We start from the raw sequence: 24,657 nt of genomic DNA, 5'->3' as shown, positions 1-24,657 counted from the left end.
CACCAGAATTGTGCTATTAACTACTATGGTTTTAATGAGAAGTGAAATCCAAAGCCAGAACTACAATAGTTTTGGGCACCACAGTACAGGAAAGACATTGAGGTGTTTGGGAGTGTCCAAGGAGGGCCATGAGGATGGAGAAGGGCCTTGGGGGGAAGCCGTGTGAGGAGTGGCTGAGGTCACTTGGTCTGTTCAGCCTGGAGAAGGGGAGACTGAGGGGAGACCTCACTGCAGTGACAGCTTCCTTGGGAGGGGAAGAGGAGGGGCAGGCACTGATCTCTGCTCTGTGGTGACAGTGACAGGACACAAGGGAATGGCCTGAAGTTGTGTCAGGGGAGGTTTAAGTTGGATATCAGGGGAAAGTTTTTCACCCAGAGGGTGACTGAGCACTGAACAGGCTCCCCAGGGAAGTGTCACAGCACCAGCCTGACAGAGCTCAGGAAGTGTTTGGACAATGGTCTCAGGCACATGACGTGACTCTTGGGGTGTCCTGTGCAGGGCCAGGAGCAGGACTTGATGATCCTTGTGGGAGCCTTCCAACTCAGCATAATCTGTGATTTTATGATTCTGTGAAATAAGTGGAAAATACAATACCTGGAGCAATTTTCATTCTTTTAAAATTCCATCACAGGACACATAAAAACATGTTAAATGCTCTACTCTAAGCTGCAAAGTCTCATGCTGATGTAACTCAATTTCCATGGGAGTTTTTCACTAGAACTCAGTATTATCCACAAAACTTTTAAAAGGAATCCAGACATACCATATTCCTTTCATGTCTGTGGGGGAAACATCTGCTTCTGGAACCAGACATTCATTCTCCTCAAGCAGCATCTTTGCTTCTTAAACCTGCCAATGCTTAATCAGGTTCTGTCTTTCTACATGGTCTCTTCTACTGATACGATTCTACAGCAGCCCTATAGCAGTTTCTGTAGTTTCTACTCTTCATTCCTCAAGAGGTCCATGACAGTGAGTGAAAAAATGCCACCAAGTCAAGATTTTTGTATGTGTTTTTGATTTCTCATGACTCACTGGAAAAACTCTATCTGGCTTACCCAACAATGACTTCCCTGGAGCAGGCACAGAAACTTGAAAAAGCAGAAAACCTTGGAGCACGCACACTCTACAGCCCCTTCAGACTGCTGTGCTGGAAGGTGTAGTCTGTCATACTGTGACTGCTAAGACAATCCATGCTGCAGAACAGCTGCTGCCCTGCTGAGTTCCCCAGAACAGAGGATGGAGGCGATCAGAAGTATAAAATCTCCTGAAGTTTAGGATTTTTTGTGGGTTTTTTTGGATGGTCTATGTAGATCCAAGAATTTGATTTTGTTCAAGCTATGCTTGGAAATTTTACTTGTACCTAGATACAATGTCATATAGACAGATGCCTAAAGAAAGCTGTGTTAAACAACAACAAGTACAGAAAGAAATTACCATGGTAAAACTAGACCAAAAGAAAAAGCACTGTGGATTTAACTATAGATTCATTGGGGAGGATAAGTAAGGGGTTTAATTTTTCCTGTTTTTCCCTATCTCATGTCCTCTGATCATGCTTCCATGTCACCACACAGATAATTAATACAAACCCAGCCACTGTGTGAAACCACAGCTTTTCCCCAGTGCTTTCAGTGCCACGGGGAAGTCAGTGTTGCAGCTGAGTCAAGGCTGATGGCTGTGTCCCACTGCCTGTCCTTTCCTGGGCCTGCCTGATTAGTAGCATCAGCCCAGTGCCTCACCTGATGCCATCACACCACTCAGACACAGCACAGGGAGATGACACAAGTCAGATGGAGAGACAGAGAAGGGGCTTCCCTTTCCCACTTAAAGGCAGCAGCCACCTCTGTCACTCCAGCGTACAGCTGAATGTACACACTTTTGAATAAAGTACCTCTTTTCACAGAAATTTCAGCTTGAATGCCATTGAATGTTGAGATAATCTTGAATGCTTTGAAATTACACACTTTAGAGTAGTTTAAACCAATTACTGTGTGAGACTTCAACTCAGAATAAACCTAGTGAATCAGCTTGGCCTACCATACAGGTTCTGAGCTTGCCCTCAAAGAGTGGTCTTCAGCTAGGACCTGCTTGGCCCATTCACTGTGAGGGAAAAAGGTATTTAACATCAACTTTATTTCAGCTCATTAAAACAAGTTCTAAGTACACTTCTATATATTCTTCTACTCCTAGCTGGTAAAGCAAATATTACACTCATTGCCCTGATATACCTTCAACATATTTTTATAAACATTCCTTTCAATCTAACTGAATGACTTAATGTTTTACTTCAAAAATTTTCCCCAATCACTGAGAATATCTAAAGTGAAATCTGATAATTATGTGTGGATGAAAACAGGGATTAGATTAGGAATGTATTTCAAAAAGGATCTACTATAAAGCAGAATAGTAAAAGAGTTCATAATATTGGTATGTAAGACAAAATATTATGATGAAATTTAGACCAAAGGGAAAACCACCATGGGTGTTTTATTTGAGTCAGAATCACTGAGTGTCAGCTCTGTTCAATAACACACACAGCTGCATGAGGGTTTTCACATGTTCTAAATGTCACATTTGTTCAATGCAGCATTCTCTATTCAAAGCTGCTCTTCACATTGCAGCAATGGCCAAAAGTAATAGACTCAGTGTCCGGCTGTGAGCATCACTGAGCTGACACACAGGAAGCTATGATCCCTGTCTTGGGGAAAAAGGGACATAACAATTGGATAAAAACAAGAGTAGCAAGGAGGAAAGATAACAGAACCAAGATCCTGTGCTTGATAGGATGAGAATCTGAACAACAAACAATTTCTCAATAGGTTTAGTGTTCTCTTCATCTTATAAGAAAGGTAAATAAATAAAGTCAGTTTTTCCCAAGACTTATTCAATTAGATACTGCTTATTTCAATCTTCTTAAAATAGTTTAATTAGTTATGCCTACACAGAAAAATGCTGAGAAGCCAAGAAATGCTCACTAGTCCAGACCATCATTTTAGGCTAATTGGCATCTATCTCTACTGTTGTATGTATGCTGGCTTGTTTCAGGATTTGAAGTATGTCCATTGTACCCCTTCTTTCCAGCAAAGAAAACTGCCTTCAATCCCACTGTCTGTGTCATCAATAAAGATATTGAGCATTACTAGTCTAAATATATACCCTTGAGGGACACCCTTTGTTACTGATCACCATTTGGATAAATCCTGTTGGATTTGGATTTTGCCCTTGGTGAAGTCATGCTGGCTGCCTCTAATTAACTCCTCATCACCCCCATGCCGTGACAGATCATCCAGGAAGATGCACCAGATATGTTTATGTAATCCACACAGAAAACCTTTTTCAGAATTTGCACATAAAACTTTCTGAACACAGCTGTCTGATAAGCAAAATAGAACCAATAGGTGTTAATAATAACTAATTTTTGCTTGCCATGCTAAGAACCAAGACTGAGTTGTAAATGTGAGGTATTTATTTTAGAAACACCCTGGCCCTGATCAGATTTCCATTTTGACATTGGTACAGCAAAGCACTGCTGTAGATATTCAGGAAGGATATATGCCTAAACAATACCTTTCTATAGGAGCTTGCCTAATACAACTCACAAGCTGGAACCTGCCTTTCTTACCAGAAGACCTTTGTCAGGTTCCTGTGTCCTGCTAGAAGCAGATATCATTGTGCAGAAGTTGGACCATTCAAGTGTTTCTGTTCTACTCTCATTTCTTTTTGAATGCAAATTGCAAACTGTATTTCTAATGTCCTTGATGCCTCCAAACATTCTCTCTAATGCAGAAGTGAAGGGAGCTTGCTTGTTTTTCACCTTGTACATATTCCCCAGTGAAAACAAAGCAGACAATTAAAATCCTAGACACAGGAGTTCCTCTGCCAGCTCTTTATTTATCATCAACAGTGCCCCACTTTTTATGCATTCACATTTGCCCTATGAAGGGCAATACTGATCACTGTTTTAATTGAGCCTTGTCGGTATAAGACCAAATTTTTTTCTAATGTCAGTTATGAAAATTCACCTTGGGATTTGAAACAGGGATTTTCTCTGACATTTTTCCATCAGGCATTGAAGTTACATGCATAAAGTTATCTGTGATGTCCATATAAATTCAGGGATGGTTATGAAGACTAAGATGCTATTTAAAAAAAAAAAATTGCATCCAGGTATTTAGGAGAGTTTTTGATGAGATGCATAGTAAAATCACGTTCCAAAATTTCTGCTGACAAGTTCCATTCTTATATTACGTGTTATTACAGTGTTGTTCTTTGTGGATGATTTACAGGGACTCATCCCCTGCTGAAGATGGAAGGAAAATGACAGATTTGGAAAGCTATCCATTTCTCTCACTTCATACATAATGCTTATAATCCCAATCTGGTAAATGTCTCAATTCAAAAGTAATTATTCTCTCAAACCTTCCTCAGCTTGAACTTACTAGATGGATTTTTTTTACTTTTATACAAAATATGCAGAAGGGAAGACTCATTTTGGAGCAGTGCCACAACAAAGATGTACCTGTGTATACAACTGTTCTACCAGTTTGTGTTTTTCACAGTAACCTCTCCTCAGTATTCACAAGTTTCAGTAAAACTAGATATTTGTGTCTGAGATGGTGGGCAGTCCTTTAGCAGGTGCTCAGCTTGTGGAGACAATAGAGGACTGAACTCCCAAGCAATAAGGCACTGTTTACCCATACACTGTCTAATCTAATCTGAATTTTATTGACCTTCCTAAATGAATCCAACTCTGGTACCTATCACAGGTGTTAATGCACAGATAGTGGGCTCTTTACTTTGAGTGTCTTGGATTTCTGTTCCTCTGAATGGATCATCAGACAACTTGCAGACCACTGAGTGAATACTACATAGACAGTAGTTAGGGAAACTTTCATTACAGGTGCTAACATGTAAGAAAAGAAAAAGCATTGGTGGATTTTCAAATCTCTGACTGAATTTGCAGTAACTGAATTTGTATATTTGCATATTTATCTATTTATCTCACATTTTTAGAAATCTCACTTTTATAAAAATCTTGGAAGACAGAAAACAAATAGGAAAATTAGAAAAAATATACAGAGATTGAACACATTATAAACTCAAGAAATGAAAGTTTTTTGTTTCATATTCACTATGCTCTTTTAAAATCCACATTCAAGAAAGAAACCATACAACTGCATCCTGTGAAACCACTCATGTTCAGCTTTAGCAACACATCAATACTCTAGGTTTAAAAAATACTGCTATTAAAACCTCATTGTAAACCTCAGATCTGACAAAAAAAAAAATCCACTGATATCAGAAGGCTTTGTCTTCAGCCCACACCATGCGAGAGAAGAGCAACAGCTGTCTCAGGTCCTGTAGCTGCTTTTCCTGATCAAGTTGTCAGATCCTGAAGAGACAGACAAGTGAGATCAATTTACTTCATCAGGTGCACATTTTTGCAATTCAACAGTCCTACCTATGGTGTATAAAGCAAAGCAACCACAGATTGGTATTGTAATGCAGATAGATAAAAACAAAATATTAGATAAGGGACAGGTGGCCTTTTGTCAGTTAATTTTGAATTGAGTATGTTACCTGCTAATAAAATTATAATGATTGTCTCTTTTCAGCAAATTGACAAGTTTATTGAATGAACAAAAATCTGTTTGTTCCTCTATAAGTTCAGAGCAGAAAAAAAAAAAAGTCTGAAAGTTTACTTTTGCATTTTACTTATGGCAGTGGAAAGTTGCCTGATTAGAGACTTCAAAATCAGACATACAAAGAGTAGCTAAATTTAACTAGAAGACTAACTTTTGTAAAAATAATAACTGTCTTCTCCAAAAACTTCTGATGTCAGAAAAAGTCTATAGCCCTTGTCTCTAATTAAGTTGGTTGTTAGAAAAAAGCTCTTTACAGACCTGAATCTGAAAGTTCTCAGTGTTCTTAGTTTCTAGAAAAGTTCACATACTGTAAAGAATACCTTTATTAGAATAATTTAATCCAAATTATTAAGGAGAATTCATTATAACTAGGAACCTTTTAATCCAATGGATTTACAAGTGACTTCCTAAAGATACATGTATCTTCTGTAAAATACGCTTCAGAAAAAAATCCACAGTGTTCTGGTGTGCAACAAAATTACATAATTTGTAATAGTTGAATGCAAAAAATGGCAAGTTATAAAAAGTATTATAAGTAAGATCTATAAAATAAGATAAATTTGAGTAATCTAGTTGCAACTCAGTGTTTATGCAAACAGAAGAATCAGAGTAAGTTCTTTGTCTATTCAAACATAAATCATATTAGTACACTGAATATTTCCCAGGTAGAAAAAGCTGAAACCAACCACTACTTTTCAAGATTTTTCTTGTATGGACTCCTCAACAAACAACTCTTCAATCCCAAATGAAAAAAACCATCAATTTATAAATATACTTAACTCATATTAAGATTGTCTAGTTTTCTGTTAAGATTTTATAAAATTATTTATATTTCTTGTTTTATGTGAGTGACCCTAGCTGTGCATATCAGTTTATGACTAAACAAGAACATGAATTATCCAACCCATAACTGCAGAGCTGTTATTTAAAAAATAGTATTAAAAGCAAGAAAAAATGTGATTAATGTAAACTGACATTTAAAATTCCTTCCCCTTTTTTACACTATCATACTTTTTTCATAAACATGTCAAATAGTAAGATTAAAGAACCTTAAAATGGGTGTCTTAGGGCATGTGTTAAGACATGCCAAATTCAAATAGCTTTGGTTCTGCCTGGGGTACTTTTGTTGATTTTTGTGGTGAACAGGTGAATATTTTTCCATCTCCCAGATTCACAACTTAATTAGCAGTTTAGCAGTAGTGTACACATTAAGGTAACTCCAAATGCTACTAATGCCATTGGAGACATTTTTCTGTTTGTAACATCTGAATGAGGACTACTGCAACTTTCCAATTAAATGTAAATTTAAATATAGGTAACCACCTGATACCAGAGACATTACTGCAGTTACTTACTGACATCTGCTTTAATTAGTGTCATTTTTTAGTGAAGGAAGATTTACTTTCTCAGTTGATATACACTGTATTTATTTCTGTAGGTGACAGAAATCAAAACCGCAGTGCAACAAGTACCCAGGCATACCAGTCATTCCAGACAAAAAAGAAAAGTTTAAGCAAATGCTTAAGTAACTAAATTAACTGTGATCAGTATCAGAACTGGACTTTACAAAGCAGCTGTATCAACCTCATGAGAAAGCTTAATACCAGAGGGCATGACTGTTTTTAAGGCAGTTTTAAAGCAGTTGCAGTACCTGACTTGCTTATGATCCTTTTAAAGTATTGCAGAAATTTTCACCTCCACACCTCAGGTCACAGCGCTTTTTGATGGTCTTTTCAGACCCATGATGTAAAAACCTGCTGTAATTAGGCAACCTGTGGGGAGAGAAAAGTAGTTAAATGGAGACAGGCACCTAATGCTAAGGGAAGGACATGACATTATTAGAGATGCTAATAATGATTTTCAGGCATTATGAACCCTAAATTAATTAAGAAATGAAACTTGTGCTATGGAAAAAATGGCAAACAGTGTGAATGGCTGATAGATGGGTAAGAATACCAGCCTCAAATATTCTTTCTCTGGTTTCATGAAAAATAGTAACTTAATCAGGCATAAGAAAAAATGGCTCAAATCCCACTGTGTGGAAACATTGTCTAATATCACACATTGGGCAACAACCTGCTGTTTGTAACATTAGTAAGATTTGGAGGAAGATTAAAAAGACAGAAACCTCATTCCTTCAGTGTTGCATTTTCCCTATCTTCAACCTTTCCGTTTTACTCAGCCTTAGTCACTGATTGTTCCAGGCAAACCCCTAAATGGATTTTCAAAGCCACAATGAGTAAAAATCGCAGGGGATGAGCAGCCTGCAAATACGATGAATAAGAGAACCCAAACCACACCACCTCTGCAGCAGACTGCCCAAACTAGCACACACAATCTGCTTGCAGAGAGACACCAGTTACTGTCCTGGCTGTGGGCCAGAAGTCCAGCAGATGCTCCCCAGTATCATGGTGACAATGGTAACAAGCAATGGTAACAAGCACCCACTTGGCTATTGGATATGTTCTGGAGTAGGAAGGCTTTGCTGTCTTTGGAGCTCTGGTGCTTTGAGTGCCCTGTGTTGCTCAGTGCTCTTCAGAATGACCATTTTGCAGTGAGAGTGCAGCCAGCAAGCCTGCTGTGGCAAGCAGCCGGTGCCAGCACCATTTAGAGCCAGTGACCCCGGTCCACGGGGGGACCTTTTGCATGCAGGGTCACACCACTGATTTCAGGGTGGTGAAAGTACTTTAAAGATGAGCACTGCAACCAAAAATTCTATGGCAGTGTAAATCAGCCTTCACCATCCATCACAGCCACCATGTGGGACCACATTTTGCTAGTTTTCTATTATAAAGTGTGCAGCATTTAAAGTAAAATGCAATTAAAACAAACTACAGCAAATGACAGGAGAACTGTATCAAGAACATCAAAATCCAGTGGCAAATATCCACCTGGCCAGTAGTAAAGTGTGGACTGTTAACCTGAACTGGGGAAACTGGCAGCAGTCCCAGGTAGCCTTAAATCTACCTGAGTAAGGTGAAAACCTCCAGCCCAGGCTGATCCTCACTGACAAGATTCACTTAAATATCCTCGCCACCAAACTTTTGGTGAAGGAGAACTTTTGTGTATTCTCCTCAATTCCTTTGCAAGGATTCATAAGCAAACAGCCTTTGGAAAAATACACCCAAAAGATGTTTTGGCTGAAATCCATGGACCTTAATTCATTTGCCTTACTGGGTGATTGTACTTATCAAAACACAGCCCCGATGAACTCTTGCAAAAGCAGGAAGGAAGGGAGAGGCTTTCAGGGCTCAGCCTGCTCCTCTTCCCCAGCACAGTTTTGGGGAGACACTACCCAAACTAGGTTTATTTGTTCTGGTGATGGGGCTAAGCCTCTCCCATGTGAAATTTCACTTTTCAATGAAAACTTACTCCAGAAGGAGCATCGCCAGTATATTTCTCGTGTGACTCATATGCACAAAACCCAAAAGTCAATAGTCAAGAGTTTATTTGATGGAGGTTTTCTCCTAATTAAGAGGTCATTAAGGGGATCGGACTGTTACTCAGCGATGAGACGAAGGTCACCAGCAGCTGCTCCAGCCCGGGGAGATGTGCAGTCCAGCACATTTTCCAGAAACATGTTTCCTCTCTCGCCAGCGGCCCCTTCCCCCTCCCCGCCACCCCGTTTCTAGTCTCTCCAGCGCTGATGAGCTAATAGCATTTTTCCTTTGCATACTTTGGCGCTGCCCCACGGCATACTCTGGCAGCCTACGTGTGTCTGAGCGCGCCCGCCCGCCCGCCGCAGGCTCGGCACGGCTTGGCGCGGCTCGGGGCGCGGGGGGAGGCAGGGCAGGGCAGGGCAGGAGGCCGGCAGGGAGGATGGGCAGGGGGGATGGCAGGGAGGACGGGAGGGAGGATGGGGAGCCCCCGTGGCCGCGCCGGCTCGAGCCGCCCCGTTCCCCCGAGCCGCCCCCGCTCGGGGCGGGCGGGGGGCGGCCGTGGGGGAACTGTCAGGGCCGCACGTTTCCAGCCGCATTACGTGAACAAATGGCGGGGGTGCAGCCAGCCCAGCCAGCGGGGCTTGTGTAACTTTGCGAGCGTGCCAGCAAGTTTAAAGTCCCTGGTCTCTCCTCCTCCTCCTCCTCCTTCCCTCGCTCCAGACACCAGCGCGGGCCGGAGGACGAAGAGAGGCTGATTGTTTGCTCCGGCTCCCATTCGCATCCCCTCGCCTATAAATACCGGGGAGAAGAAAAGCCGCTCTCGCCGCCTCCCCCGGGCCGGGTTTACTTTCCGAGGGCCCAGCCTGCCCGATGGCACCTCCCGGGTGCCGCAGCGCCTGAGACCCCGCTGCCCGCCCGACCCTTCCAGAAGCGCAGCCCTCACCCCCCGGCCTCCCCGCACCGCCCCCCCGCTCCATCCCGAGCAGGAAAGGCGCCCCTCGCTCTCCTCTCGCCCCCCCTCTCCCCCTCCCCTCCCGGTTTCGCCCGTATCTCTCTACCCGCCGGCGCCCACCAAAGAGGAGAAGATGCGTTTCGCGCCGCCGGGGCTCCTGCTCGCCCAGCTTCACGCGTGCATCTACTGGAGCTGCCTCTGGCCCGCCGGCTGCCAGCAGCAGCCGCGCCGGGATCCCCCGCCGCCCCCCGCCGCCTGGAGGCAGCGGATCCAGTGGGAGAACAACGGGCAGGTGTACAGCCTGCTCAGCCTGGGCTCCCAGTACCAGCCCCCGCGGCGCAGGCAGGCGGCGGAGGCGGCGGGCAGCCCCATCCTGCTGCTGCGGAACAACGGCACGGTGCTGCCGCGGAGAGCCGCCACCCGCGCCGCCGCGCAGCCCCCGCCGCAGCCCCAGCCCGCCGCCGGCAGCCGGGGGGGCTCCGGCGCTCGGCACTGGTTCCAGGCCGGCTACCAGGCTTCCTCCGGGGGTCGCGCCGCTGCCGCGCAGCGGAGCCCGGCGGCCGCCACCTCTGCGGCCCGGAGCGCCTCCCCGGGGGCGCCGCGACCCAGCGCCGCAGCCAGCCCCGCCGGCGGCACCGGCACCGACGGCAACGGGAGCAGCACCGGGGCCGGCAGCCTGCCGCCCCTGAGCAGCTTCAGGCCCGGCCGGGAAGATGTCATGGTAGGAGACGACCCCTACAACCCCTACAAGTACACGGACGATAACCCCTACTACAACTACTACGACACCTACGAGCGGCCCCGCCAGGGCAGCAGGTACAGACCCGGCTATGGCACCGGCTACTTCCAGTACGGTAAGAGCCCTCCTTTCCGCCCGTCCCGTGCCTCCCCTGCCGGCGGCCCCGGCCCCGCCGCTCGGTCCCCTCGCTCCGCTCACGCCGGCCCCGGCGGGATCAGCTGCGGGGGTGGCCGGCCCTGCCTGGCCCTCGCCCGGCTCTCGGGCTACGGGCAGCACAGTCCCCGCGTCTGGGAGAGGGGCGAGCTGCCGATAAGCCGCGGGGCGTCGTGTTGGCCATGAGGTGTTGGGGACAAGCCTGAGCAAAGGGGAACGCGAGGTTAGCGGAGAGCAGGGGTCTGCAGCAAAACGACGTCTCCTAACGACTGGGATGGTAGCCAAGTATTTGCAAACGTGTCCTGGGTTGATCTTGCTGTTATGTGGTTGGTTTGATGAACTGCAGGTCTCCCTGACTTAGTCCCGGATCCCTATTACATCCAGGCGTCCACATATGTCCAGAGGATGTCCATGTATAACTTGAGATGTGCTGCTGAGGAGAACTGCTTGGCAAGGTAGGCATCGTCCCAGGATTTTGTCCCTTTGCTGTGGCTTGCTGTGCTCCTGTTTCCACCTGTGAACATGGTCAAGAGTGGAGAAGGGTGAGGTTGGAGGGCTCAAGGAAACAAAACACAGCCCTTTGTAACCTTCCAAGTTTGTGGTAGAGCACGCACATCAGAAAGCAATCCTGCCATATTAGAGAGACAAGCTGCAGATCTCCTGAAGAACCTACATGCTGTGAGAAGTTGTATTTAATGTTTCTATTGTCAGGATCACGTGAACATTTCTGAATTTTACGAAATGGAGGCACCTAGAAAACCACTTCAATCTGTTGATTTTCATCTCTCTCCTCTACTCCCACAAGATCATATGTTACTTCATTAAAAAAAAAAGGAAAGAAAACCTAAACAACAAAACCCCTATTCTTAACCAGCACAATTTACTATTAAGATTATAATAAGCTAATTGTTTCTGGGCCTATGCCTTTTACTGTCTCCTAAAACTAAAATCCCTCTGAAAAGTGTTTCAAATTCTCTTAAGGGGTTGAAATAACAGCTTTGTTATGAAGTTAGGTCTTGTCCAGTTGGCAAGGCGAGATTTTTCCTGTTTTGTTTGGAAAGAAATCAACATGGCTGTTTTTAACCATTTTAACATGTTTGATACCTTATCATGCAAAACAGATTTATTTATTTACCAGCATGATTACTTTCTGCAGACTGTTTCAGGGTCTTGCTCTTCACTTGCAGAAAAAGAAAACATGACATAAGAAGCAGTATTTTTTTTTTTTTTTGCTAGCTTCACAGTGAAGACTCATTGAAGTGTTCTTGCTGGCTATTATTTGATTAAAATATTCCGGTATTTAAAAGAGTATAGATAATAGCTATGCAGAATAGGAAAACACAGCCTGATTCAGATACGTATTATTTTTATTTTTTTTTAACTGTGGAATCAAACATCTGTTGTGTGATCTTGCATACACAGGGAGTTATTTAGCAACTAATAAAATTCTGTTTTTTGGTACCACAGTAGTTTTATAGCTCAGCAGTGATCTTCTTCATAGACAGAGTTAGTCAGTGGTCAAGCTTCTGTTTATAAAATTAAAAACAGATCTGAATTTTAGTCAGGTCTTGGTCGGACACCAGGAATTTCCACACCATATGGAATTTCTGTGTGAATCTCCAGTGCATGAGGCTTATGGGGCCTGAAAAGATCTCTGCTATCAGTTACTTCTGATACAATATAAAGCATTTTCCAAAGTATTTCTTCCATCTACTTATGGCTTTTTCCTTTGTTTTCTTTGATTTGCATCATTGCAGTTCAGCTTATCGAGCAGATGTTAGAGACTATGACAATCGGGTGCTCCTGAGATTCCCCCAAAGAGTAAAAAATCAAGGCACATCGGATTTCCTGCCCAGCAGACCCCGTTATTCCTGGGAGTGGCACAGCTGTCACCAGTGAGTGAAGTGCTCAGTATGGCATCTTTTAATTATGCTTTTCATTAACAAATTGTCACTTATAAGGGGACATTTTCTAAAACTAAAGTGAAGCAGTGAGAAACCATGGGGAAACTTTAGCCTTTTATGATCTGATTAATTTTAATTGTGGTAATTACTCTTTGTATGTAGTGATAATCACTCTATACAGACACATGAAACGAGGATGGATACAAAGCTCATCCATATGTTTGAAATTCTTACAATGTGTAGATTCAATATAAATATGTCTGAAATGAGATTTGACAGTAGCACTTTCTCCTTTTATTTTACACGTAGTTCACTTACATTTAAGTGTAATCAGTAAATAAAAGTCCCAACCATGTTAAAATAAATAGAAACCCTAAAATGTACATTTATTAGCATATTTCCTATAATACCACATCATTTTAAACAGTGACCCGTACTTCTTGAGCTGAATTTAATGAGCTAGGCCTTCACAAGGAATGATCTGATCAGTTTGGAAAAGAAAAGCTATTGGGCTGACTGATCCCATTATCATTAATATATGTATGATATTCTGACATAGCAGCATTTCTTTAGGAATAGTATAAGTTGTAACTTTTCAGAAAACTCATATGCAGGTTTGTTCCAATATTTGCTATATCTCAGCAGGGGAATTTATAAAATACTAGAACTAATTACTCAGAATACTTATTTCCACCTTACTTAAAGTCCAGCTCTGCTCCTACAGGCACATAAAGGATAACTTAATCTTTTTAAAAATGGCATGCAATGTGGGCTTGATGTGAAGGCCTCTGAACCAATGGAATATTTCTCTCAAGGTTCAGAAGCTTTAGGTATTGAATGAAAAATCCGTATCATTAGAACAATTTCTTTCAAAAAAAGACTCATCAGTTTATAAATCTTGTAAGCATAAAAAAGCTAAAGCTAAATCAGACTTAGCAAAAATGCCTCCACAAATGCTTTAGCTAACCTCTATCCTTAAACAAAATCTTCAGCAAAAACAAAAATCCCCTACCTTGTGCTTACAAACTTGATAAATAAGTGGATAAAATGGGTAGGGAGCAGTAGCAGTTTTCCATTTGAGAAAAACAGTTTCCTGCTGTGCCACGATAGCCATCACTGTCCAGATGCAGAGTGTCTCTGATATTGATTCAGTTCTTGGATAGAAAAGGCATTGCCTACAGAAAAATACATCTCTCATGATCATTTCCATAACATTGAAGAAAATTCATTTGGAAATGAACTCTTAACTGCCAATTACTTTGGCTAGCTCTCAGACCTCAGTGTTAGTCACCATCATCTGTGGATCAGTTTTAGTCTTCTGCATGGGCCTGCTTGTGGGGCTCCTGTGCTCCTTTGTTTTACCAATACTCTTGAATTTTGTTCAGTTAGGCCTTTTTCATATACCTCTTGAGCTGAAAGCATTCAAAAGTAACTGCAGCCAAATCCTGCAAAGACACAGTGCAGGTAGAAAAGACAAGTTTATTTTCCCACACATTTGGAAAAAGTGGAATTACAAGAATATGCGGTGTTAAAACTCCACAGTAAGAGCTAGAAGTCACTTCGTGTGAAAGCAAGAAAAATGCATCACTTTGTCCAAATCAAAAGCAAACACACTTCTGAAGTAGACAGCATTAAGTATAGACTGTAAAAGTAGTTGATATTGAATGAAATCTGCACTGCCAGTACACAGAAGCTGGTTTCTTCATGCAGATTTTGTCTTCACCAATGTTATGAATGTGTTACATTGTCTGTGGGCCATGGAAATGTGAAACCAAATAGTTGGTTGGTTTCAAGTAGCAAACTTCCATGGAAATTACAGTATGTAAGTATGTAAGGTAAGCATTCCTAGCAAAATTCTGGTTAAAGGTACATGACCTACTTAATACTTGCTATTGTTATTGGAAAAGAGGTGAAACAGGAAATTTTAGAAAAATAGTGCTGCTATGGAATCTTTCCCATAACCAATTAAAACCTTATACATATATATATATATATATATATATATATATATATATATATGAAAGTTAACTAACACACAAGTTTTGAGTAGTAAATAAAATTTGTCCAGAGTTAACAGGATGTAGATTAAGTAGGAATATGTGAAAATGTTATTGATAAGATCTGATCCACCTCTAATAATGTATCTGTGGTTTAACAGACATTATCACAGCATGGATGAATTCAGCCATTATGACTTGTTGGATGCAAGCTCACATAGAAAAGTAGCTGAAGGACACAAAGCAAGTTTCTGCCTTGAAGATACTTCCTGTGATTATGGATATTACAGGCGGTATGCATGTACAGCACACACACAGGTAGGAGCTGTGTTGGAGACAACCAAGTGTCTTTGCCTTTCCTAGTTTGTAGTTGGATAACTCTTCTGCCAGTCACTTGATGCCCGACATGAGCTGATGCCCTAACTAGCTTCTGAAATTCCCCATTATAGAGACCAGGTACTAACCTGGAGACTGATAATTCACCTGTGGGTTTCTTATTAAAGGGCAGTGACACTCACTAGTGTAGCAACACTGGTAACTGAACTATATTGAAGCACACCACAAGTTCTTGTGGCAGTAGAGCTGGTCAGGCTTGCTAAGGGGCACTCAAGGTATCCCGAAAATAAGCTGTTCCCAGTGTTCATCCCCACAATCCCCACAACCTTGTCCTTGGCTGGTGCCAGGGTTCATAGCTGGTATTCTCTCCCTTGCGGAGTCTGAAGATGTAAGGTGCTGGATTCCATTAACACCTGCTGCTGCTGGCTGGCAGTCTGGCACGGAAATCTCAGTTTTGTTCTGTGCCTGTACAGCAGGAGGCTATTGAAGGGAGTGGCAGCTGTGTGATGTTATGATGGGTCATGTACAAACATAAAGCCAGGTGCCAGGGCTGATGAGGGGAACATGGAAGATGGAACATACCATTATGATAGACAAATCCATGCAAGACTCCTAACTTGAGTATTGCATCACCACCTCTCAGAACTGCTGAAGAACAGCTTAAAAAATCTTAACCAGCCAACTCCAGCAGAACAAGGTTGATAGCAGAGTAGTATGGCTAAGAGATTTCATAGACTATTCCATTTGGGGAAACCAGAAGAGGAAAACTTGACTGGTTGTGAATTTAAAGAGGAAGTTACTGATATTTACTGACAATTGTTGATGTTTCTGACAATATATGAACTTAAGACATGTGAGGCAACAGCTTTAAAACAGAGGAGTGCTCTTTGGACACATGAATGAAGTATTAAATTCCTTGACACTGGATGTTGCAGAGATCAAAAATCTCCATGGGCTCAAGAAGAATTTACACAAAGTAATGGATGTTATTAAACACAAAAATCTGATGGTACCCCATGCCTTAAATACAGTGCAATGCCTGGTGGAAGGAATTTGCCTGACATTACACATCCCATTGCTTATGTTCTGATCTTGTTAAGCATCTGCTGCTGACCACTGTCAGAGACGTGACACTGAGCTTTGACGGATCTGTGGTTTAACTCAGTGTGGCCATATGTACACATAAACTTGTATCCCTTATTCTGCAGTTTCTAATCTAGAAGGTAGTTATTCTGTCACAGAGAAATGACAGCTATGTTTCACTGGCTGACGTGTCCACATTTGAATTTTAACTATAATGAATGATCTGCAATACATAGAGGCTTTGAAGAGGTTTTATAAATACCTTTTCTACTTCTGTAGACTATGACATCTAACTAAGCAACATCCATATTTTACAGCTGGAGTATTTGTGTCACTAGAATCATGGCTGTGTCAGCATTTCCACTGGAAGCCCGTATTTCAGGGGTTTGTAATTGGACTGTAAAACTTTCCTCCAGCCTCAGACTTGGCACAAACATGCAAGAGTCTGAGCTGATCACCAGCTGGGTCAAGAGGGAATTCCTGCAGGACTTGGGTTTTCTGCACTCTGTGTGTTTCCAGAACAGATCAGCTCTGCCTAGAGCAATCTGTATAGGCCACAGCTAAAGACACTAGATTAGAATCACAGATACATTCATATGTGGGGATTCTTACTAATAATCCTAACATAACTCCTAAAGAATTTTTCAGAAAGATGCATTGGGAATAAAGGCTACATTTTCAGTTCCCTCAGATTTCGTGTCACTGTTTGCCTGGAGACACCATTTCCATGCAAAGCTCAGTATGAAAATGGCTCTTAACCCTACTATTCAAAGATGGCACTTGGGCAGAGTACATCCATAGCAAAAAAATGTGTCATTCCTAAGGGTAAAGAGAGGTTCCAACATGGTGATCAAGTCTGACTGTACTCATGACCTCAGAAGATACTCACTTGACATTTATAGATGCTTACCTCCAGTCTCTGGTCAATTTTCATTGTATTTTGATCTTATGTAAAGAACAGGAAACAATAACATCAACAGTTTTTACATAAAAGGAGTACTGTAACAAATGATGATAACAAATAAGAAAATGCAGATACGTCACAGATGAACAACTGTCAACATTATGGGTGTTTTTTTATGCATTAATAATAAAGGGCTGTCTATCATCATGGTACATTGGACATAGGTGTTCTAGTTTAGATACACAAATAAAATGGCAACTAAAAATAAGACTCATTTGCTAAGATATTTTCTAAGTGAGCTGTGATAGTTAACTGAACTTCAGTCTGAGTGTCCCTAATGTCTAGAGTGTCACTGTTTCTAAAGATTAATGTTTTTTTACATCCATCTTAACTTCATTCTTAAGGGTCTGAGCCCTGGCTGCTACGACACTTACAATGCTGACATAGATTGCCAGTGGATTGATATTACTGATGTAAAACCTGGAAATTATATTCTGAAGGTAAGTGTATTGGGAATGGGGAGCTTTGGGGTTTTTTTGGGAGGTTTTTCTTTTTTTCTGTTTGAAGAAGCAAATCATTTGCACACATCCTTTGGCATCTAAGTTACCAGCTGAAATGTGGCAGTAGACAGCACTTTGCTTTCTCCCCTCCAGGTGAGTGTAAACCCCAGCTACCTGGTGCCTGAATCCGATTACTCCAACAACATTGTCCGCTGCGACATCCGCTACACGGGCCACCACGCCTATGCCTCCGGCTGCACAATTTCACCGTAAGTGCCTCCCCACTGCTGGGTTTTCTGTCACTGTGCCCCACTGTTGGTATTTTGTTTTGTTGGTTTTGGGAATTTTTATATTTCTGGGAATTTTGCTCTTGCACTTGTGCTGTTGTGTATGTAACTTTTCAGAACTGCTGCTCCTGTCTGGTCTGCTAATTAACGACCTCTGGCTCACACACCTTCTTTGTACTTGCACTGGGACCTTGCTGGGATCATTCAGTACCCTTTTACAGCACCCACACACAACTGAGCAGCAACAGTGCTCATTAAGACATTCTGAAAAAATCCCACATACCTATGTTACTTTGCTGCTGCTGCTTACACAGCAGCCACCCTCCCTGAATCAGTTCTTTCACACACCCTCCATTTACAGTTTTGTTCTTTAAAATTTTAAGCAATGCCAAAATTATGCCTTTTTTACATTTTTTTTCCCTCCAAAAAGGCAAAGTTGTTTAATAAATGTCCTCCTGGTAGGTCTACTGTACCTTAGTATCTGTGAAACACAAAAAGATAAACAGAGAAAGCAGTGTTCTGTAACACAGAGGTAAGCAGTTCACAGAACACTGTGTTAGTTGCTCATATGAAATATTTATCAAGAGACTTCATTTGGATTGCACAAGGAGTGAGTATTAACATTGTATAGATGTTCCTGCAAAACAAATTCCAGAGCAGTAAATGGAAAGTAAAACAGATGACCAGTGTAGTGTTTTACAACAGTACCAGTGAAGCAAATAGACTGAATTAATGTGACTTGCTTAATTAGCCTGTAAAATATGCATTCGTCATTGAATGAATTCCTATCCATTCCTTTGCGTTAGGAAATCAGTAGTAAAATGAGGCAAACCTATGTTTCATGCTTTTAACTTCTAGTCTCCCCATCCTACCTCTGAAAGTGTTACTGAGTACATAGAATAATAGAATGGCTAAGGTTTGAAAAAGACCTATTTGATCTTGAAGTCCGCCCATCAGCCTTGGATCACCACCATGCTCATCATTAAACCGTGTTCTCCAGTGCCATATTCATACAGCTTCTGAATGCTTACGGGGATAGCGACCCCACCACTTCACTGGGCTTTCTGCTCTAATGCTTTACAACCCTTTATGTGAAAAAGTTTCCACTGATATCCCATCTAAACAACCCCTTGAGGCCATTTCCTCCCATCCTGTCTCACTGGTTACATGGGGGAAGATACCAAACTACCCCACCATGGCCTCTTCTCGGGCAGTTGTAGAGAGTGATGTGATCTCCCCCCAGCCTCCTCTTCCCCAGGCAAACACCCCATAGATATCTGTGTATATATGTACACCATACTTTATACCTCTCTCACATACATGTTTGTGCAGGGCCAGGAAAAAGTAGTCTGTTACTGTTGTCTGACCTGTGCTTTCAAGCTGACAAGTGGGTGTTTAGTTCCTCTTTCCCTGCGTGCCTGCTCACCTGCATAAAATTATTTCTCCTCTTTCAACAGATACTGAGAAAGATGCAAGAAATGGATGAGATGGTGCCAAATGTTTGGAACTGAAGTATCATTATGCAAACTTTACTAGGATGCAAACACTATAGAAACAAAACTACAGAACATACGCAGATAGATCCACACACCTTATGTGACTTTGAAGCACTTCTGCTGCTTCTCAACCAAAACTTAACTGGATTTTAAGAATCTAAATTGGCATTACTTGTATTGCTATTGAAACGTGTGAAACTGGTGCTTCATGTTGAGATATTTTAAATTTTGATAATCTAACTCATTCATAAAAACATGGGACCATTTCTTAGCTCCTTCAGATTTGGAGTTTATGTGGTAACAGACTTCAGTGGGAATTTTACTGGTGAATGAGTTAAACATATTTTAAAAGGTAGAAAAAAATGTACACAAAATGAATTGAATAAAAAGTCAAGAGAAAGTAGTAATGTCAGCTATCTCAGAAAATACCATAATGAAAAACAGATTAAGACTAATGATACAGTACCATTAAAAATTCTTGCTACGATACATTGATACGAGAGAAGTATGTTCAGTTTTCAAGGAATATTAACATATAGCAGAGAAATACATATATATTATATATATCAGTTATACCCCTGCAAGAAAAGTTATGTTTACATTTTTAATACATTAGAAGAGTTTCCATTTTCTTAAATGAAAAACAGATGGGGTTTTGAAATAACACCTTTCATCTGTGAAAATTAATGAAAAAGCTTACCCACCTTTATATGTTCAAGAAACTTTTCAAGGTGGTACTCTTAAAAAACTTCTGCAAACTAAATATGGATAAAAAATACCTGTCAAGAAATGGGCTCTTGAAGATGATGAAGAGTCCCTGATGTGGTCCTCTGTGAAAAACATCCTACTTGAACAGGTTAACCATCAAAATAATAAAGACAATTAACTCAGGTGGCACCACAAACAGAAGTAGGTCAGAATATCTTAGAAAGTATTTTTAGTGTGAAGAAAACCTACTACCTGCTTCCCCCTTAAGTACTGTAGTTGACTTTAAAATGTGTATTCAAAATAACAAGTTGAAAATATACTATATAGAGAGGAAGAGCAAAAGTCAGTGTGTTGACATCCTACTTTAGGCTGTTCAGGAACCAAGTGCAACATTGTTAAGGGGAAAAACTTCCAGCTGAAATTAATGTTTTTGCTGAACTGCTTAACTGGTGCTGGGTATACTACTCCTCCCATCCCCAAATTATTTTGCTTTTGCAGTGCACCCTGCTGTAAGCTACAGTAGCTGTGATTTTTGTTTTAAACTGTGAAATGACATATCACAAGGGGATCTGGTGGTTTTTTTCAGATTTCTGATCATGTAAAATGAAGAATCTACTTTTGGAACAATGGGACCTAGAAATATTGATTGGTATTCATTAAATTTGATCCGCAGTTCAAAACACCTAATGAAATACTGGAAGCTCAATAAATTAAAAAATAAAAAGGAAAAAAATGTGCTATTCAATATAGTTAGAAACAAAAAAAATCTGAGGAGTATGGAGAGGTTTTATTGTCACTATTGAGAATACTTCAGGCAGTACTTGGAAATATTTTATGCATTAGAACCCTATGGATTTAATTTGGAAGTTTGATGAATTACCATAATATCCTTCAAGGATCAGCTGTTCTTTAGAACATTTATTTATTTCCACCTTAATCATAACTTGGTTACAAATTTGCACAGTTAGAAAGAACCTGAGAACCAGCAACCTGGTGATTACTACCCACCAGTGGGAGAGGGTGAGGAATAATATAATTTATACATGCAGGTCCCTTTCTGTTTGCTGTGAGATCCATTTTAGCAATCTGTAACCAGTACGGGCAATGAACAGAAGCAAAATTCGGAAACTTGATTTATAAGAAAACCATTTGTTACCTATGTCTACAAAAATGAGGGCCTGTTTTCAAGTCCAGGCTTCTGAAATCTCAGCCCAAAGAGTTTTTAAGTTTAAGAGGTGTTAAGGGATGCAAGCGCATTCACCTTTCTACAGACTTAGGTCAAAACTGGGGTCAAAGTGCTGAGAGCAGCTCTGGCAATGGACACAAAAGCTACTGAATGGCAGCGAGGTTGTGGGCACGGGCTGCTTCCTGGGAAGAGGTGGTGTGCTCGTACCTCATTGTGCCTGATGCTGGATGTGGGATATGAGAGCACTAACTGGAGATGGAGCAGCCGCAGGAAAGGCGGTACCCCTCGCTCATGACACACTCACCTGCTCACACGTCTGTGCCCAAACCACGTGCAGAACTCCACTGAAGTCAGCAAGGTGCCAGAGAGCCTTGAGCACCTGTGTAGATGGAACAAGTGGGAATGGCCTCATTTGGAAAGGTGTTGAATGCTGTAACTTTGAATATTGGGGATATTGGAGCTACAAAAAAGTAGCTTTTTTTTTTCCGTAGCAAAGTATTTTATTTGTTTTGAAATGTGTGTTAAGAAACATGTCATTGATGTACAATAGCACAAAAATTGCCTAAGACATGAACAGAAAAACAAGGGATTTTAGGATTAAAAAAAATGAAGGAATGTGACTTTAACCCTGTCTAACTATAGTAAATCACAAAGCAGTAGAAGTAGAAGAGTTTATTATATAGCATGTGTAGAAGTAGTTTTAAATAGGGGAGCGCCAACCAATATTTTCAGTATCTTGGCTCTGCAGATTTGACACCTTACTTTTTGCATACTGGAATATGTTTTCGGGATTATGTGCATTTTTGTTCAAAAACATTTTTAAAAACTGTTTTGGTAAAAGCTTTCGTTTTAAAAGCAAGTTATATTTGGATTCCATTTTACCAGACATCGGGCTTACTCCCTTGTCTTTGAAAAACATATTGACATTGGCCTCAGTGGGAGCAAAACCAGATTTGAATTTTCTGGTATTTCTACTATGAATTTGCTGTCTTGCAGTCTCAGATTTCTTCTGAAAAGTCAGAATGTATAAATGTGTGTGAAACAATAACCTCCCACATTTAAAACCTTTACTTAAGAATTGCACATAAGGAACATTATGTACGTCAGGCTCATTAGAGGAAGGGTTTGTTATATATTTTTTTTTAATCCTGAAATACATTTGATATTTGCGTATTTCTAGACAAAAGTGTAACAAAAATGACAGACTGGTCACCAATGGAACCAAAATACTGTGTAGATGACATTTTTGTGTTAGGAAAAGTCTACTTGTTTTTTCTCTGCTCCAGAATGAATGCACATATCAAGTGTACCTTCCTGTTGCCATTCATGCATTGTTTGCAGTGTGCTCATTCAAAACCAGCAGGGTGGTTTTCATAAATGAGACATTGAAAGGTGGTTTATCCTGTGTCTCACATTTATGCCAAAAAGGCATTTTAATTTTCTCCAAATCCTGAAAGGTGCTGAAAGATTTTAACTTGAATTAAAACCAAAGAGTATGTAATTGGGAGGTTTTTATTATGCAACTAAGTGCTACAGATACAGTGAAATGCCACTTGTTTTTGCAACTTTCTTGAAGACTTCATTATTTTCTTCACTTTTCTTGAAACAGTCTTAATTTCAGTAACTTTGCATCTTTATCTGACGAGCTCTAATTTATAATATTCAGGCACTAGCTTTGTATTCTTCATTGCACTTTCATATTCTTGTGTTACATGCCCGTATTATGGTTGCAAGTTTATGTGAAAATGACTTGAATAAAATGTTTCAAGCGTTCTACTTGTTGAAGTATTACACTTACTGCACAGGCCAGATGCATCTCTCAGTGAGAAGGCTTCAGTTAAGGTTGTTATGTCTACATGAAGAAAATCCTGTCTTGCTGATGTGGTGTCTGAAAAAAATGTCGCAAGAAGGTAGAAGAAATAAAAAATTACGAGGCATGATAAATTACCCCTCATACTACACAAAGGATTGACTTGTCAAGGCTGAACAGGAGGAAATATATGGTTCATCTGGACATAGAATTTCCTTATCATATCTGTCTCGGTATAAACAGGAATTAAAAAGCACATTCAGAATTTCTGCTCCAAAAGTATGCTTTCACAGAAAGAATACTTGACCAGTACATGGCAGGAAGTCTATGTACTCTTGAAAATTGACTAACAGATAAAACCTGCAGTTATTCCAAACACATTTTATCCTGTTACTCACATCCTCCCAGTACAAGCCAGTGTCCTGCTGCCTCTTCAATCTGTATGCTAAACTGATGAAACAGTCTGAGTTGTGAAGCATCTCTTGTCCCTTCACTGGGGGACTGCTACAGAAGAGCATGGTTAAAAAGCTTGGAGACTTGTTCTAATATGAAGTCATCAAACACTTCAATATCAAATAATTGGCACTCTTGGCTTCATGTAAATGGAGATAAAACCAATGTAATATCTTTTAAAGTTTATACAATAAATGTAGAATTATTTCAGATACAACCTACTTTGTGTAATGTTTCTCAATTGAAAAATTACTTCCTATCCTACTACTTATTAGAGCTGAGAATTTCTCCATCTGCTATTTCTGGACTAGATCAGAATATGCAAACTCTATTTGAACAGAACCTGGAGTAGATCAAAATCTGTGCAAATATATAAATGCAGTAAAAATTGAATTATGACAATTGCAGACAGCATATTCAAATCTATTGAAAATATTTCCCAGCTCCCAAGTACCTTACACCCCCATTCTGCTATCTCATTTTCACATTAGATCACCTGCCTAGTATCCCAAAATGATCTACTACCAGTCTACATTCGCAAAGCAGCTCAACATTTTCACTTAAGCAAGTACTGCTGTAGCTGAACTTTCATTCAAGACCCATTTTTCCTGATCTAATAATTCCATAAAAACTGATTAAAGAGATAATTATGCCAGTTTGGAGCCACAAAATGGTCCCATCAATAATACACACACATTTTGTATTAAAAATAATACACACACATTTTGTATTTTTTTAATTTTGTATTAAAAAAAACCAATCATATTTAAACTAGTGATGACTGTCTCAAAAGATACTGAAAAATCTGATTATCTTGTTGGTAAGCCCGAGGTGAAAAAATTGTGCACCTGAAGCAGCCTAGTAGTATCTGACTGGTATGTACCTGGCTAAAGACATTTCTTCATGGTATGGTACTGAACTGAAACGCACAGTTCTCAACATTTTAAAATCTAATTATCACAGAAAGAAATAACTTCCCATGTCGCTACAAAAATAAATTGCTAGTACTTTGTGAGAGGTCTCTGTCTAAACAGTGCTATAGATATGAGTTAAAATCACATGTATATTGAACATGTTATATTGTTATAATGAAGAAAAAGCATTCTGAACTTTATCAACAACCTCCA

General features: G+C 40.7%; 1 protein-coding gene and 1 long non-coding RNA gene across 3 annotated transcripts; one reads left to right on the top strand and one right to left on the bottom strand.

Annotated features, from left to right (window-relative positions):
* Positions 1-5,176: 5,176 nt before the first annotated feature.
* LOC107216163 lies at positions 5,177-10,182 on the bottom strand. Its single transcript, XR_001525410.2, has 3 exons — positions 10,095-10,182; positions 7,294-7,414; positions 5,177-5,389 (listed from the first exon to the last, which is right to left on the bottom strand). It is a non-coding gene; the product is annotated as an uncharacterized LOC107216163 (long non-coding RNA).
* Positions 10,016-23,043, top strand: LOX (lysyl oxidase). 2 transcript variants are annotated; one of them, XM_019005238.2, is made up of 7 exons: positions 10,017-10,828; positions 11,213-11,321; positions 12,624-12,761; positions 14,929-15,085; positions 17,495-17,590; positions 17,744-17,859; positions 19,335-23,043. In XM_019005238.2, exons 1-7 carry the CDS (start codon positions 10,108-10,110, stop codon positions 19,339-19,341), a joined length of 1,344 nt encoding a protein of 447 aa, XP_018860783.1. In that variant the 5' UTR covers positions 10,017-10,107; the 3' UTR covers positions 19,342-23,043. The 2 variants fall into 2 exon arrangements, with proteins under 2 accessions (XP_018860784.1, XP_018860783.1); XM_019005239.2 differs by lacking the exon at positions 19,335-23,043 and having other exon boundaries at positions 10,016-10,828; positions 17,744-17,863.
* The last annotated feature ends 1,614 nt before the right edge of the window (positions 23,044-24,657 follow it).

Source organism: Parus major, chromosome Z (genome assembly GCF_001522545.3).
Source record: "Parus major isolate Abel chromosome Z, Parus_major1.1, whole genome shotgun sequence".
Taxonomy (NCBI): Eukaryota; Metazoa; Chordata; class Aves; order Passeriformes; family Paridae; genus Parus; species Parus major.
The sequence above is the reverse complement of the archived record's forward strand: the minus strand, read 5'-3'. Positions and strand labels throughout refer to the sequence as shown.